Source organism: Electrona antarctica (assembly GCF_951216825.1).
Source record: "Electrona antarctica genome assembly, chromosome: 5".
Lineage (NCBI taxonomy): Eukaryota > Metazoa > Chordata > Actinopteri > Myctophiformes > Myctophidae > Electrona > Electrona antarctica.
This window is the reverse complement of record NC_136810.1, coordinates 46,464,777-46,482,837: the sequence shown is the minus strand read 5'-3', so window position 1 is coordinate 46,482,837 and position 18,061 is coordinate 46,464,777. Positions and strand designations below refer to the sequence as shown.

Sequence of the window (18,061 nt, the reverse complement as noted above, 5' to 3'; positions counted from 1 at the left end):
CGCGCGTGCGTGTGTCAAAATCACTGAGCTTTTACATGATGGAAATAAATAATGAATAAATGAAAACGGGGTCTTGGTGGCTCACCTCCTCTGCGTAGGATTTCCCGATTCCATCTGTGGCTCCCGTTACAACTAGGGAGAGGGGGGAGAGGTGGAGGAGACAGCATTCTGTTAATGTATGTTCTCTTTTCAACACGTTTATATTTCAGTCACACATGCAAAAGTCCCATCATGTAATTTTCAACTCAGTCCACTGATGTTATAATGTCTTTAAAAAGGAGTTCAAGAGAGTTCATTGTGGAGGATCTCGCAAACAAGTGGAACGATGCATGAGAATAACCAGCAACGTTATAGAGTAAAGAAATCAGTAGTTTTGAAAGAACATGTTCTTGCATATCTGCAAGTATATAGACTGCTTAAGTGGTGCCGAATTTGCAGCTCAACAAAAGCCAATTCCTAGTGTATGACGGAGGACATTTCCACGATAAATTCAAATCTCCACGATACTATTATTGCGAGTGTTTATCACAATAACTAATAACGATTATATCGTCCCATCCATTCGATCAACCCTACGGACCAGAGATGGCATAGACAGATACCAATTCCACATGGAGAGATTAAATCGAGCTGGATTGTCACTACAAAAGGCGCAAACGGAGACAGGTATAGGAGATGAGATGGTGTGTAGATTAAGCTAGATCAGACGGTGTAGATTAGATGGAGTTAGAACAATGATGACAGTGAACAAAGACAGTGATAGTCTTCTAGGCTCAGACAGACTTCAGCATTCACAACGCACACCACAATACGTCATTAATACACCATCCACATGTATTCCAGTCATCGACTGCATTATATAAATCATTACGTTTGTGGCCGCTTTAAGGCTACAGATAGCTGATTGAATAAAACAACAATTAGAATGGGTTGGAAAAGATAAGTGTAGCTACCAGCTGAGCAAAGGGAGGAGAGACGTTCTTTTTAGAGAGAGATGTTCAAGAGAACCATTTTTAAACCAGAGCTGGTCGTCAACACCAGCCCTCTCACTCACTGACGGAGTGAGTGAACAGAATGACAGATGTTGGGTGGATAGAGATGCACGGTTGAAGAAAGGTGGAAAAGAGAATTGATGGAGAACAAGGGAAAGGGATTTGGGGGGGGGGGGGGGGGGGGGGGGGTACACATGCTTGCATGGAATGCATGCGAAATGCACAAGTTCATCACGTGCACAAGTGCATCACGCTCAATGAAAGATTAATATGGATGGGAGCCATTCTCCGGGAGAGAAGTGGAGAGGGAGGCGGCGGGGGTGGCAGAGAGATAGAAGGGGGGCCATGACGTACATGGAGGGGGATAGAGAGGGAGGGAGGCGGGTGGAGGAGGAGGGATCCTAAGGGCATCTAAAAATAGAACGGTAGTGAAGTGAGCGAATGTTCGAAGCAGAATGACAGTGGCTGTGGGAGAACGAGAGCATCTGCAGCACAAAGTCAAAAAGAAAAACAAATTGTGGTTATATTTAAACATCCCCCCCCCCCCCCCCCCGCCCCCGAGTTAAGAATGAAATGTTCTGTGCCACAAAAGACTCAATGGGAAGTGGGCTGTACCAAACCTGGCTCAGCCTGCAGATGGTGGGGCATAGTGGAGAGAGTGAAGCAGAGATTTCATTTAAGCTCCGGTCTCATAGGCATGACCATGCTTAACCACATGAACCCCTAGAGTCCCAAATCCGTGTCATAATTAGGCAAACGGTCATACAAAAATGTCAAAAATACAACAAACTCACTGTTGTTGTGAGCAATAGAACCCCAATGGAAACAAGACCACGACGACTTTTTCCTTTTCGAGTGACTACTTGTACGGTTTTGCATTTCTGTCTAACATATTCAATCAAGCATGTAAATCGACCATCTTCGGTCAGGAGATTTGGTGGTGGTGTAGTGGGAAAAAGGAGGGTGCTGCGTATAGACCCCAGGAGGACACCGGTCAACAGGGTTTAAGTGCTAAAAATAGAAATACAATGACCAAGTCAGTGTACGGCATCTATTCCGAGAAGTTACCATAGGCATCATCTCATTATATGCATAACAACGGTTACTGCTACCAAACTGTTCTCGTCAGCACACAATGTCATGTAATGGTGTATAAATTAAGCGATATTACACGAGAGGGTGTGCTCTACTGTCATTAACCCATTCAGCACGGGAACCCCTTTTGCTGTTTTAAGCATTAGGTTATACTTTAGCTGTTGAAAAATAGCAGTTCTAATTGTGAAAATGTGGCGCATATTCTTTCGGGGCGAACATTTTTAACTCATATCTTTGCTTCTGGGGGGTCCCTGGAACAACATATTTTCAGATGGGGGTCCACAGTCAAATACAGATAATTCTGGGGGTCCTTGACATGAAAAAGGTCGAGCACCACTGACATAGAAACATAGGTTTTTCAGAAAACCGTAATGGCGCGCCTGCGTTGCTGCGGGAACGAGCCGATAGGTGGCGTCCGTGGGCAGCGCAGAAGGCATAAGTGAATGCTTATGGCAATAAGTTTCAGTTGGGGACCCCAGTCTAGCCGTAGGCCCCAAGACCAATTCATTTGAATGATTTATGACAGCTCTGCAGGTTGGCCTGCATTCTTCCCAAACTGATGGAACAAAGTAAACTGAGAGACCGGCTGCACTGGACTGAGCACATTTCAGGCCATGATCCTGAACTACAAGTAAATATTATATTACCATATGCAAGACTTAACAAAAGAGAAAAAAGCATTCATATTTCAAAATAAACTTGTCTAATCGTTTCTTCCGATGTATAATTTTGGGCTGGTATATAAGTAAATAAGTCAGAGAGGATTGTCGGTATCAGATTGCTGAGGTTGAGCGCAGCACCTAGCATCAGCCCCCAGTACTTCCCGCACGACATCAAGCCGTGCTACTCATATGCCGATATGGTGGTGCCCGGGATCGAACCCATGACCTTGCGGTCGAAAAGAGAGTGCTCTGCTGAGCTACCCGGACACATGGACAAACACATACACACAGACACATGGACAAACACACACACACGGACAAACACACACAGACACATGGGCTGGGCCATGACTCCTTGATAGACTAGGGCTGAGACGTGATTAGATTTCACCAGGTTAGGCCAATTTATTTTAACACTTATGACGCCTAGGACGTCCACACATGTCCTATCAAATAAAACCACGGGGTGCCTACCTTGGAGTATATATTAATAGAGACGGCACCGGGAGGAAACCCTGACTCACTGATTACAGTGAGTCACAAAAACATGGTAGATCAAGTATATTTGGCATTATAATTATATAGGGCTTACATTTTACATTTACATTTTTAGGCAAAAAAGAAATCCTCAAAAAATGACTTGGGCCATTAGTTTAAGAAGGTGACGACATGCAAGTTAACAGTTCAATGGTAGTTGAGTACGTGGTGTTTACAGTTACACATGTACTTAACTAGCTCGAACAATGCACTATCATGTATTTGTGCAAACAACCTCCAAGAATGCATGTGCTCATGGGCAGACTCAGTAACTTCACAATTTGAAGCTGGATGAGAAGAATGTGGAGCTACTACATGCAAACATTTATAGGCTGCGTTTGCAAGCAGCTGGGCAAGTATGCACGTCATTCACAACTCATAGGCTACAGTAAGCTACACCATGGCCCCTTTTCCACCAAAAAAATACTTTGGTTCTAGAACTAGTTCCGTTCTAGATTCTTGGAACATTCCATGGTGCTTTCAGGGAACCGGCAGCCATTTTTTGGTTCCAGTTGCAAACCAACTTTTATGGTTTTGAACCAATTAATTTTCAGTGGAAACGCTCTGATCTGGTTCAATATTAGGCAGGAAAAGAATAACCGGACAGGTTCACCTCCGGTGGAAAAGGGGGCCCACTTGTGAACAGCAGCAAAAATAGCACTTAACAGGAGATGCCTGGTTAAAACAAGGAAAAAAAAGTGCAATAGGAAGAATTTTCAAAGGGGTGGAGTGAGAGGGTCTTAATGAATCGTCTCTTCAACTCTACTGTCCAATTGCCATTTAATTAATCTTTCAACCCCTACCCCCTCAAACACACACACACATCTGCATGATTTACTTATGAATGAATACTGACCATCTTCCCATTACGTAATGGCACCGTTTTCTCAATAACTTTAGAGTGGGAGGGAAGGAAGGGGGTGGGGCTTAGGGGATTTCAGATCACTGTGTACCAGTGTTCATTTAACACTGATGTAACCAAAACAGTTCACTTACCCTTTTTAATTGGGCAAGTTAAGTTGGGCAATTTAAGTTGGGAGAACTTGGGACATTCAATTTGAAATTGGTTGGTAGTTTGTAGGACACATTCTGATGCCAGGTCTGTTTGTTATAAAGGAATATGTATCCAGTCACATCTGACACTTAGCAACAGTGGCAATAAATGGAGGCGGAATGGGAAAAAAAAGGAATTCAAATCCCCCATTCAAGTTCCCCTGTAATGCACTCCAAAAGAACACCGTGTCCAAATATGCCCATTGTTAAAACAGACGCACGCACGCACGCACACACGCACGCACGCACACACACGTGCCCCAGCAGGATTTAATTCCCCTCACGTGAGCAGCGCATTATGTCTGTAAGACACACAGCCTGTAAAAAAAGAAGAAAAAAAAAGAGGCTACGCAAGCAAGCACATGAGAAACAGTACTGACGGTCCCGCACACTGACAATGAAAGGTGGAGGATGGTGCGCTAGACAGCGTACGATGTGCAAGTGCAAAAAACAAAAAAGAGAGAGAAGTTTAGGTGACTGTATAGATTATATTTTGCTGCATCTTTATGTAGTTTGTGTGGACGTGAGAATAACAGCCACTCTTTAGGCATTTCCATTCACTATTACCAGCCGTTTCTCTGGGTGAACACGATTCCCTTCATTTACAGCAGTTGAGTGACAATCTAGCCTTCTATGTTGGCTCTACAAATGGCCAGATGGGGGCGCATGTGTAACGTGCAGTGGATGCTACTTAGTAGTCTTCCCCCCCCCCTATTCTCTCTCCATCCCTCCCTAGCAGTAGAACAGTCCCTGCCTAGCTCACTATTCCAAAGGTCTAAAAAAAGCAGCAAGTGGAGTAAAAATAGCCGAGAGCCTGCACTGCATCGTCTGGGAGCTGCCTGCTTGCCGCAGCACCTGAATACCAACAAGCCCACCGCTAACACACACACACACACACACACACAGCGCATCACCACCACAACAGCGAACTTCTTGCTGCATCCTTCCTCACATCTCCACCTATATAAACCACAGACCAGGCAGAGCAAGGACACACACACACACACACAGTCCTCTCAGTCACTCTCCAATTAAGATTCTCAGTGAGGAGGGACTGCGGACCTTGCATGCCCCTCGCTCATTATGCACGGTTATGTAATCTGTCGCACCCCTCACTCCGCTGTCAACCAAGGGCCCCTCCCACCACAGAAAAAGAAACGCCAATACCCCCTCCCCGCCTACACACACACACACACACACACACACACACACACACACACACACACACACACACACACACACACACACACACACACACACACACACACACACACACACACACACACACACACACACACACACACACACACACACACACACACACACACACACACACACACACACACACACACACACACACACACACACACACACACACACACACACACACACACACACACCTACCTGGGGCGCAAAGTCGTATGGGCAAATTGAAAGTCGACAAAAATGCAGCTTGATGGGGTGAGGGGTCAAATTAGATGGAGAGAAAGGAGAGGGAGAGAGAGGTACTTAGGAACTGCCTAAAATAGAAGTAATCTATATTTGGGCACAGGGCAAAAAGAATTGCCTTGTTCAAGTCACATGCCTTGTTAAACAAAAAAGAAAAGGGAAAAATCAATGGTTTACATCACCTCAACTACTGGGGGGGGGGGGGGGGGGGGGGTATAAGGTGGGTTTTAAAGAGGACATTGAAGATGTGCAGCCATGTCCCTCTACCTTTCTTGGAGTCAGGCTTGTCAAGGCACAATTACAGTACATACTATACTACATAATACATAACACGCATCCCAGGGAACTTTTCATAATAGGAGCTAGAGTGCCACCTGCCACGCAGATTAGGCAGATTTTACTCTGAAAAGCCCCGCCTTCCATTACCCCCCAAAAGGGGGAGGCATAATTTTCCCTTAGTACCACACTCTCCCTTGTCTTATGTCTCTCTAGAAGCGTCAATATTCCAAACGAGGTGCTTGCTGAAGTCAGAAATGACCACAGAACATCGGCGTTAGAACTAAAAAACATTGCATGGATGCACCTGGGACGTATCCTCAGTGATGTATCCCAAGGTCCTCTGGGTTTCGGGTCTCTCGACATCATACAAGAAATGAAAAAAAATCGGCACACCAATTTCGGCTCCCAAGTTTCTTTACTTTATTTCCGGTAACGTTTCGGGCCGCAGCCCTTCCTCAGAAGGTCAGAAGGCCCGAAACGTTACCGGAAATAAAGTAAAGAAACTTGGGAGCCGAAATTGGTGTGCCTTTTCATTTCTTATATGACTTCATTTTGATCGAGCACCCAGCCAAAAGGTATAGATGCGCGTGTCTTTTTTGACTGTTTGTTCAGCCTCCTCCACTACTCTCAACATCATACCCCTCACTTGGGTGACCTAGCCGGGGTGATCAAGTCCTGACTTACGTCCCAGTAGCTACCCTCGATCAGTCCCATTATGGAAAAACCAGGGACACACAATCTGCTGCCGGTACTGGGCGGGCCATCCGGCGCGTGGAGGGACTAGGCACTGGGGGTTGACTCCTGGCCGGGCACCTCCTACGCCTCACCAGGTCCACTCCTGCTCTCACCAGGTTATAATCAAAACCATGGAGTGTGCAAGGCTAATATACACGTCATTAGCAGTGTTAAGTAGTGTTAAGTCAAGTGAGTTAAACTCAAATTTTATGAAGTGTGCTCAGACACAGCAACTGATTGATGCAGCCAAGTGTCTGTGTGACATCATCAGTGAATGGGATATACCTCTTGAACCCCAGCATCCCTGTGATTGGTGCGGAGGGACGCAGTCACCAAAAATAGACGATCTACAAGCTCACAATACATTGCACTGCAAGAATTTGCAACACATTGTGATCTTGCAGATCAGCAGAGTTTGGAGTAGATCGAAGAAACAGCACCAACTACAGTGCACCTCATTTGTTGAAAATGAGTTGAGGGTTTAAGTGGTTCAAACATTATCTTAGCTTCACATGAAAAAATATCATCCTAACAAACCACCCATATGCAGTTTCTCTGCAAATTACACCAGGTCAAGTATTGATTATTCTGAGTCCTTCAACAACAATAGGGGACATAGGGCCGGGCCATGCACCTCGGTCTCCCGCATGGAAAGCAAACATCTTAACCACTAATCAAAAGGCCATTGCCTATGGCTCGGGGGAGATATTACACTTTTGAGGCCATCAGACTAATAAATCACCGTTTACCGACGGTATGGCAGTATTGCGGTTATTGCACCCAGCTCTAGTTGTGGTACAAGACGACTCCGCTTTGCCGGACACTGCCACAGGTCATTTCGGATGTTCTTCTGCGGAGACTACCCTGCCCATCAAGAGGAACTACAAGACCACTCACATTTCCAGATGTTCCGAGTAGCGACAGGATTGACTGGGAATGAACTTGGTGTGGCAATGAGCAACAGAGACCAGTGGAAGCAGCTTGTGTCGCAGATTTCGAGGGCACTCGAACGATGAATAAAGTACAATAAAACAAACCTCTGATGGCTTTCTCACACTAGAAGACAAACTCAAAACACACCGACCACACACACACGTGGTGCACTGTGCATCTGGCTAAATGATTCTAAACGGATGCATGTTCGAGTCCCGTTCATGACGGCCTTTGCTGCATGTCTATCCCCTTCTCCATCTCCCTCTGTCCTGTCCGTCTTCACTGTAACTATCAATAAAAGGCACAAAAAAGGGAAAAGAAACACTGGACCCCCTTATGAAACCTTTAGGCACATGTGTCCATTACAAGAAAGCTATACAACCCGATACCTAAATGTAGGCTATGTGTCAGCAGATACCACTCACTGAACAAACAGCTTTTTGACTGACAAGTAGGACGACAACCAAGGGAAGAAGACGTCACTCACTTTAACGATGGATGGCTTTCCAAATATGTTGGCGACACGTGACTATGTGAAGTCAATGTGTTGTTACACCACCACCAGCGAGCCAACTACTTAACGACCGTCAGGGATTCCAGTGCAGACCTTTGACCTTTTTTTTCCTGGGGGAAGGGGGGGGCTTGGCTAAAATCTTTAGCCCCTAGGCAAACATGTCTGGTGAAAATGAAAGGACGCATTAGACCAACCACAAGCAATCATCTTTTTCATATAATTATGAACTTTGTTGCATCTTAGTTTGTAGCCTCATTACCCTGTATTATGAGGGTTTTACTACGAGAAGTAGTGCATATCCATATATATATCATATCCATATAAATAGGTTTTCAATTTAATGTGTCCCGGGTGGTCCCAGGGGTGGTCTTTTAGATGGGTCCCAGGGACGTTTTATAAGTCTACTTCAACAACGTTAAGAGTACAGTACCGAGTACAGTATTGCATCCCAGGACCCCCGGAGGGCGACATGATTTTGTCCTCTCAATTTAGTGAGTCTAAGGATGCAGGCTATTTGCATCACTTCATATAGAATGTACATTAGGACAGTGGTTCTCAATCTAGGACTGGGACCCATTTGAATGACCACCCGTGGGTCCCGGGACCCATTACATTGAAAACCTAGTTGCATCACTGTTCAAGGCAGCTCTAGCTGCAGATTCTTTCCTCTCCCTTTCTTCTTTACCCAGCATCCCTTGCTCTGGCACGTGTCCTAGAGCATGTTCATGACATGAAAGGCCTCAGAGTGTGAGAACACACATACACACGCCTAGAGAGAAGACCCTGCATTAATACACACAGAGCAACACGTTTCATTCACATGTCTGCATGTGGCTTTACCATGAATGAACTGCAGCGTCGATTCAAGAAAATAAGGGGGAGGGGGAAAAGCCACAAACAACAAAACTTGTGGGTTATCAAAATGCAATCAATCTACAGTATGTTTCAATGATAAAAATGCAGCAATGCTTCATGTTCAGTGAAATGCTTGCTTCTCTTATGCCTAACTTTAAGCTTTCTGCCTTCAGATGCGTTTGCAGGGAGGCTTTTTTTATTCTTTTAAGTCGTCAGTGTGCTATTCAACACTGGGGGATGCCGCCTTGACTCGTTGGAGTTCCAGTCTCCCCCACTAGGGGTCCCATGTATTGAGGGAAAGCCACTCTTATGGCAACAGGAGTTCCTCAGTAAATCCTGCAGCTGTAACTGCACACATCTACTCAGCAGCTCAACACCACACCACGCCGGTCTATTAAAAGGAGCACTTTGCCCATGTTCAACCTTGTCTTCACTCTTCAGTTCATATAATTGTTCCTCACTAAATACTCTGGGCTCAGGTGGATAGATCAGAAACATGCCAACCAATGATCGATGGAGATTCCAAGCCAATAGTCACGACAGTCCGTCTTAGCATGCTGAAATAAAAGCCATTATAAAAAGTTTAAATCTTGGTTGAAATGAATCACTGGTAAGCAGGTTTCCGAACTGTCCACTCTCCTGCTAAGAAGAGATACATCGTTCATCCTCATTTTATTTAACTCACGACCATGATCACATGGTATGGAGCACAGATTCATGAATAGTATACAATACAAAGTATACAATACAATACACAATATACATACAGGCCGATCTACACGTGTTGAGCAGTGGTGAAAAGTAATTAAGTAGAACAAGTAGTAAGTACTGTACTTAAGTACAATTTTGAGGTATTTGTACTTTACTTGAGTAATTCCAATTTTCTGTACTTTTACTTCTACTCAACTACATCTCGGATCCAAATAGTGTACTTTTAGGGTGCACTCACACGGTTAATGAAATTCTCTGTGCTCGTTGGATCAATGCTGTGTTGTGTCATGGCCGCCCAATGCATTTCCAATGGAGGTCACATGGTTTGACACAACATTGTGTTGTATGAGGGGGAGGGGCGCAGTCAAAACACAGTTGAGAGCCATACAACAGACCCCTCCCCCTATGTTGTGTCAAACCATGTGACCTCCATTGGAAATGCATTGGGCGGCCATGACACAACACAGCATTGATCCAACGAGCACAGAGAATTGCATTAACCGTGTGAGTGCACCCTTAGGCTGAGCTCACACCTTTCATGCAATTCTCTGTGCTCGTTGGGTGTTGTGTCATGGCCGCCCAGCGGCCCAATGCTTTCCAATGGAGGTCACATGGTTTGACCCAACATTGTGTTGTGTGAGGGGGAGGGGCGGACGACTGCGCCCCTCCCCCTCACACAACACAATGTTGGGTCAAACCATGTGACCTCCATTGGAAATACATTGGGCGGCCATGACACTACCCAACAAGCATCCAACGAGCACGAGAATTGCATGAAAGGTGTGAGCTCAGCCTTAGGCTGAGCTCACACCTTTCATGCAATTCTCGTGCTCGTTGGATGCTCGTTGGATGCATGTTGTGTTGTGTCATGGCCGCCCAATGTATTTCCAATGGAGGTCACATGGTTTGACCCAACATTGTGTTGTGTGAGGGGGAGGGGCGCATTCGCTGCTCCCCTCCCCCTCACACAACACAATGTTGGGTCAAACCATGTGACCTCCATTGGAAATGCATTGGGCCGCTGGGCGGCCATGACACAACACCCAACGAGCACAGAGAATTGCATGAACCGTGTGAGTGCACCCTTAGGCTGAGCTCACACCTTTCATGCAATTCTCTGTGCTCGTTGGGTGTTGTGTCATGGCCGCCCAGCGGCCCAATGCATTTCCAATGGAGGTCACATGGTTTGACCCAACATTGTGTTGTGTGAGGGGGAGGGGCGCAGTCGTGCGCCCCTCCCCCTCACACAACACAATGTTGGGTCAAACCATGTGACCTCCATTGGAAATGCATTGGGCGGCCATGACACTACACAACATGCATCCAACGAGCACGAGAATTGCATGAAAGGTGTGAGCTCAGCCTTAGGGTGCACTCACACGGTTAATGCAATGCTCTGTGCTCGTTGGATGCATTTTGTGTTGTGTCAAACCATGTGACCTCCATTGGAAATGCATTGGGCGGCCATGACACAACACAACATGCATCCAACGAGCACAGAACATTGCATTAACCATGTGAGTGCACCCTTAGGCTGAGCTCACACCTTTCATGCAATTCTCTGCTCGTTGGATGCTCGTTGGATGCATGTTGTGTTGTGTCATGGCCGCCCAATGTATTGCCAATGGAGGTCACATGGTTTGACCCAACATTGTGTTGTGTGAGGGGGAGGGGCGGACGACTGCGCCCCTCCCCCTCACACAACACAATGTTGGGTCAAACCATGTGACCTCCATTGGAAATGCATTGGGCCGCTGGGCGGCCATGACACAACACCCAACGAGCACAGAGCATTGCATGAACCGTGTGAGTGCACCCTTAGGCTGAGCTCACACCTTTCATGCAATTCTGTGCTCGTTGGATGCTCGTTGGATGCATGTTGTGTTGTGTCATGGCCGCCCAATGTATTGCCAATGGAGGTCACATGTTTTGACCCAACATTGTGTTGTGTGAGGGGGAGGGGCGGACGACTGCGCCCCTCCCCCTCACACAACACAATGTTGGGTCAAACCATGTGACCTCCATTGGAACTGCATTGGGCCGCTGGGCGGCCATGACACAACACCCAACGAGCACAGAGAATTGCATTAACCGTGTGAGTGCACCCTTAGGCTGAGCTCACACCTTTAATGCAATTCTGGTGCTCGTTGGATGCATGTTGTGTAGTGTCATGGCCGCCCAATGTATTTCCAATGGAGGTCACATGGTTTGACACAACATTGTGTTGTGTGAGGGGGAGGGGCGTTTCGACTGCGCCCCTCCCCCTCACATAACACAATGTTGGGTCAAACCATGTGACCTCCATTGGAAATGCATTGGGCCGCTGGGCGGCCATGACACAACACCCAACGAACACAGAGCATTGCATTAACCGTGTGAGTGCACCCATAGGCTGAGCTCACACCTTTCATGCAATTCTCGTGCTCGTTGGATGCTTGTTGTGTTGTGTCATGGCCGCCCAATGTATTTCCAATGGAGGTCACATGGTTTGACACAACATTGTGTTGTGTGAGGGGGAGGGGCGCAGTCGTGCGCCCCTCCCCCTCACACAACACAATGTTGGGTCAAACCATGTGACCTCCATTGGAAATGCATTGGGCCGCTGGGCGGCCATGACACAACACCCAACGAGCACAGAGAATTGCATGAAAGGTGTGAGCTCAGCCTTAGGCCTCACTCAGACCTTTGCAGCATTGCTGCATGCTTGTTGTATGAATGCTGTGTCATGGCCGCCCCAATTCATTTCCAATGGAAGTCACATGGTTTGAGGACTACATTTTGGACTACAAGCTGTTGTATGGCTTTCGGCTGTGTTTCGACTGCGCCCCTCCCCCTCATACAACACAAGTGTTGTGTCAGACCACGTGACTCCCATTGGAAATGCATTGGGGCAAGCTGTGTCACACCCTTTGTATACAGCAAGCATACAGCAATCTGTTGTAAAGGTCTGAGTGAGGCCTTAGTCCACTACATTTGCTCAGAATGCGTTGCATTGTCCTTGTAGATCTGCTGTTTTCAAAAGATTGAAGTTGAAATGGGACATGGTGCACAATTGAGTACATTTAGGCTACTTTTGGTAGTTTAAGTAGTAGTATTTTGATGCCAATACTTTTGCACTTTTCCTCAAGTACATTTTGAATTCGGGACTTTTACTTGTAACAGTACTTCTGCATTGCAGTATTGATACTTTTGCTTAAGTAAAACATTTGACTACTTTTTCCACCACTGCTTTTGAGCTTGTAGATCTGGGGGTTCCTTTTATTCGCCCAGGCCCGGCGCCACGAGGATGCCAGACTTGCCCCCTCAGTTTAAGTTTCATGTACAAATTGTTTTATTATATAAAAATGTGTCCCCTTGAAATTTTCAACTGCCCCCTCAGTCATTTCGTCCTGGAGCTGAGCCCGTGTTCGCCTATTATAACAGTCAAGTGGTTAACTTCAGGCAGGTGCCCGTGCATGCAGTGCCCACGGAAACACAAGTGGCAAGTCAGACCTGAAATGCCACTTCCAACTCCTGCAGGACACACTAAAACTCAATCAAGTAAACCATGTAGGGGCAGGGATAAGAGAAACGTGTCTTAAGGTAGGGGGGGGGGGGGGAATTTTGATGGCAGAAGATCCACCAAGGACAGCTCTTATGGACGTTTGAAAATCCTCCTTTCAACTGCTTTACACGGTGTTCACCTCCCTTTATACAGGCTGACTAAAAAGCTGAATAACTCGAAATCTACGGAGCTCTCCATGGTTTGGATAAAACGTGCGATGTTCGGAGGTCTTTGCTGATTATTCGGTGATCTATGGGAACATTGGCACTTTCTAGAGCAAGGATGGCTTCATTTTAGCTCGCTAGCATTGCCGCTATTTATTTAGCATCTAAGATGGCCGCCCAAACAGGATGTGAATCCAAGCTGTGTGGCTCTGCGTCCACCAGGTGACAGTAGATGGGTTAAAAGCCACCGTGGGACTCAACCCTATATATTTTTTATGAGACATCCCCGGGGTCCACACACACACACACACACACACACACACACACACACACACACACACACACACACACACACACACACACACACACACACACACACACACACACACACACACACACACACACACACACACACACACACACACACACACACACACACACACACACACACACACACACACACACACACACACACACACACACACACACACACACACACACACACACACACACACACACACACACACACACACACACACACACACACACACACACACACACACACACACACACACACACACACACACACACACACACACACACACACACACACACACACACACACACACACACACACACACACACACACACACACACACACACACACACACACACACACACACACACACACACACACGGGAAAGAAAGAATGAAAGTAATCAGTGGTATAGAGCAGGGTTTTCAACTGAAAATAATCTAAAACTAAGAATCAACCTGGGTACCACTGTTGTGTTGGGATATGGACTAAGATTAGTGCTTTCGCAACACTTGCTATGCATGCATACCATGTCCATTATGCATACCATGTCCATTAGTGATGCACGGGCTGGCTTTATTTCATAACCCGCCCGTCCCACCCCGCCCTGCAAAACAATATATTAATCAACGACCGGCCCACCCTGCAGCCCGCGAAAACAAAAAGTAGACCGGCTTTTCAACACCCAGCAAGTCCAGTCCATTCAATTGCTTTGGAGAGAGAGAGGGGAGGGAGGGGTCAGGGACGTGCAGAGAGAATTTGAAGGGCAGGGGCTGGAATTCGAAAAGGCACCTTTATTTTTCCACACAGATTTAGAGGAATATCTAATTTTAAACACTAGGAAATGGCCCAACCAGTCTGCCCTGTAGCCCAAATGACTGGTTATCAAAGTAAAGCTGTTAATAATTTTAAGGATCGCATAATTGCATTCCTGTCAAGTCAGAAAGGGTGTACAAGGAGTACAAGCTCACAACACGTCGCCTGTGACGCGTTGTGAGCGGGAATCGCCTCATATAAGAACAGTGTTTGAAAAATAAACATGTCATCCCGGCCGTTTCACTCATATGGATATGAAGAATCAACTGGCTGAGAGAAAACGCTAATGTTACTGCTGCTGAATTAGTTACATTTTCACTAGAAACAGACTATCATATATGAGTGACTGACTGTCGCAAACGATACAGAGACACCTCCCTGACAATAACGCTGAGACAGCTTGTTCATTTTTGGACCACTATGCTTATATAGATAGATAGATATATATGAGACGATTTTAAGATGACCCCAATCCCCATGTTATTCTCCATAGAGAAATTACTTCCGTGAACCAGGAATAACCAGGGGATGAGCGAGTGATGTCAGGACTTCAGCGCTCTATTCCAACTACCTTTTCTTCAAGCCATCCCAGTAACTGAGAACATTGACACACTTCCACAGAACAGTGCACAAAGGTTTAGTGCACTGTTATGTGGAAAAATATATAAAATTTACCAAATTGTCAAACATCTGGAAGATAGCCAATCTACAAGCGACACACACACACACACACACCACCCCCCCCCCCCCCCCCCCCCCCCCCCCCTTCGGAACCCTCGGTTAAGCTTTTCTGAAGTTCGGACGTCGCTTACCCCAGGGTCCCTGAGTGCTTATTCCACTCTCCATGGGAGGCAGATGTACATACCCTCCATTCACGCCGTGTGGCGCTCCGCTTGAGTGTTAGTGAGATGTTTCAAAGATGCATAAAGCGGCTATAGGAGACATCGGAAACGTGGGAGAAATCGCATTAAGCGCCGATGCCGTTAAGTATTTTTTAAAGTTTCGGCTGCTCTGAAATTCTCTCTTCCTCACTTCCCACGACACAGCAGCATTATAAACATCCTGCATGTACACGGTCGGCCAATCAGAGGCAGTAACTAGGACGTGCAGCTAGCCAGTCACCGCTCGGGAGGCGGTACAATGGGAAGTCAACAAGGAAGTGAGGAAGAGAGAATTTCAGAGCAGCCAAAACAAATACTTAGGGGAAAACCACCCATTTTCAACATTTTACTGTCATTAATATACCTTAGAGCTGTTGTGTGTAAATAATAAAAAAGTCCCCCCATTCTGTGTTTCCTAGAACTGTAATTATGAAAAAAATCATTAACATGGTGAAACACATCTTGATGACATCACATCACATCTTCACCATGTTAATGATTTTTTTCAGACCTCTAGTTCTAGGAAACACAGAATGGGGGGACTTTATTATACAGCGCTAAGGTATATTAATGACATAGTAAAATGTTGAAAATGAGTGGAATGCCCCTTTAACGGCATCGGCGCTTAAATGCGATTTCTCCCATGTTTCCGTTGTCTCCTATAGCCGCTTTATGCATCTTTGAAACTTCTCACCAACACTCAAGCGGAGCGCCTCGCGGCGTGAACGGAGGTTATGTACATCTGCCTCCCATGGAGAGTGGAATAAGCACTCAGGGACCCTGGGGTAAGTGACGGCCGAACTTTAGAAAAGCTTAACCGAGGGCTCCAAAAGGGGCTAAGTGCAGACCCAAATTGGACAGTACTGGGAGTCTGGGACTAAACTAAAACTATCAGATGAATAAATAAAAGGTCCATCTGATAGATCAAGATCATGGTCCATCATGTGTAGTTATAAAAGCATAGATTAGCAGCAAGCCAAATTCAAGTTTAGGTTATTAATACAATATTCGTCTAAACATCATAAATCAATGTGTTTCACTCTCCAGTCTCCACATGAAGTCACCGATGCCACCAAAGCGTATACGCGTGTGTGGTCGCGGCATTGCGCCATGCACCCGGCTAGACCTGCATATCAGGATAAACCAGAAGGGGTACCAAGTGAACCGAGACGGCCTCCTTGCCACATCTCTGCTCCCCGCCTCCCCCATGCATGCACCCGTCAGCCGGCCGCGGCCGCCACAAACGATACCTGTCGTTAGGCAACCGAATGAACAATTGAACACACCACACACATGAACAGCCCAGCACGAAGGACGAGACAAACCTGTTAACCAGCAAGACAGTCAAGTCACTTCAAGGAGTGGCCAATTCATTCCATCCACACACAAAGTTGAGTTCAAGTGCTCAAAAGAAACGTTTGCGCACGTGTTTAGAATAGACTATAGTCAGTTAACTTTTAACACAAAGACAAATAGGTGGCTTTGCCTTGACAATCTGCAGAGAAAATATCTCCTTTGAGGCGCTTATAGCCCAAGTTACCAATCTAGAAGGGAAGCAAGCATGGGGTTCATTCACAATTCCTGCTGCCTGTGACCAAAGGATGACTAAGTGATGAAGCAATGAGCAAAAGCGCATGACTCACTCACCGGTGTGCGTGCGTGCGTGCGCGCGCCTAAAAATCCCACACAGATACAAAAACCGAAAGAGTGAATAGGCTCATTTAACAATCATTGATATAGATTTACGTTTTTGCATATCAATGTAGTGAAGGATCATAAGGATGGCGATTTCAGCCAATTCGGATGATTGAGAATGATGCAAAAGGGGGAACGTGGAGGATTGCGCAGCAAGAAACTGAGCGCCTCTCCTCCACACGCAGACAGCAGGGCTAGCTAGATTCTCAGAGGAGAGGAGACCGGAGGAGAGAGAGAAGTGGGTCAAGCTTCACCAGGGCGACTCCGATCAGACAGACTTCTCAGAACATGCTGCTGGTAGCCAACAAGATTGAAGTGCCCCAAAATGTCTACATTTTATGACCCCATCAAAAACATTTGAGGCTTTGTCTGAGACAACTCTGAAAGACCCGGAAAATCTGAACAAATACCCCATTACCTCCACCCCTAACAAGACTTCAGAATGATGTTTCAGACTACTGAATATCACAAAGAAATGAAAGTGGCGTAAACTACAGTCGAATATGCTGCATTCGTGTGGAGGTGGAAAGCAGGAATTAAATCTAAATGTAGGTCACGTCTTAATTGGACATGCATGCAGGTTTGGCCCACATCAGACATCATGCGGCTGGGCTGATGTGGTTGGTTCAGTAACACATTAGGCTACTGCTCTTTTTAATTCAAAGTGCGCATAGCCTGCGCAATTTGGCTGACGGCTCCCCCCCTCCCTCCCTCCACAATATAGGGCATCAGTCCTACCAATAAAAAAAAATGTGGGTGAACAATATTCATTATTTGGAGCCAGTCCGGATTTTAAACACGAAACAAATCAAACTAATTGGGCTAATAAG

General features: G+C 46.2%; 1 protein-coding gene across 1 annotated transcript in view; it reads right to left on the bottom strand.

Annotated features, from left to right (window-relative positions):
- Positions 1 to 18,061, bottom strand: part of hsd17b12a (hydroxysteroid (17-beta) dehydrogenase 12a) — a 32,829-nt gene that overhangs the window by 14,147 nt on the left and 621 nt on the right. The window contains exon 2 of the mRNA XM_079500824.1: positions 86 to 132. Within this exon, the coding sequence (XP_079356950.1) occupies positions 86 to 132 (47 nt within the window). The remainder of the gene's footprint in view (positions 1 to 85; positions 133 to 18,061) is intronic.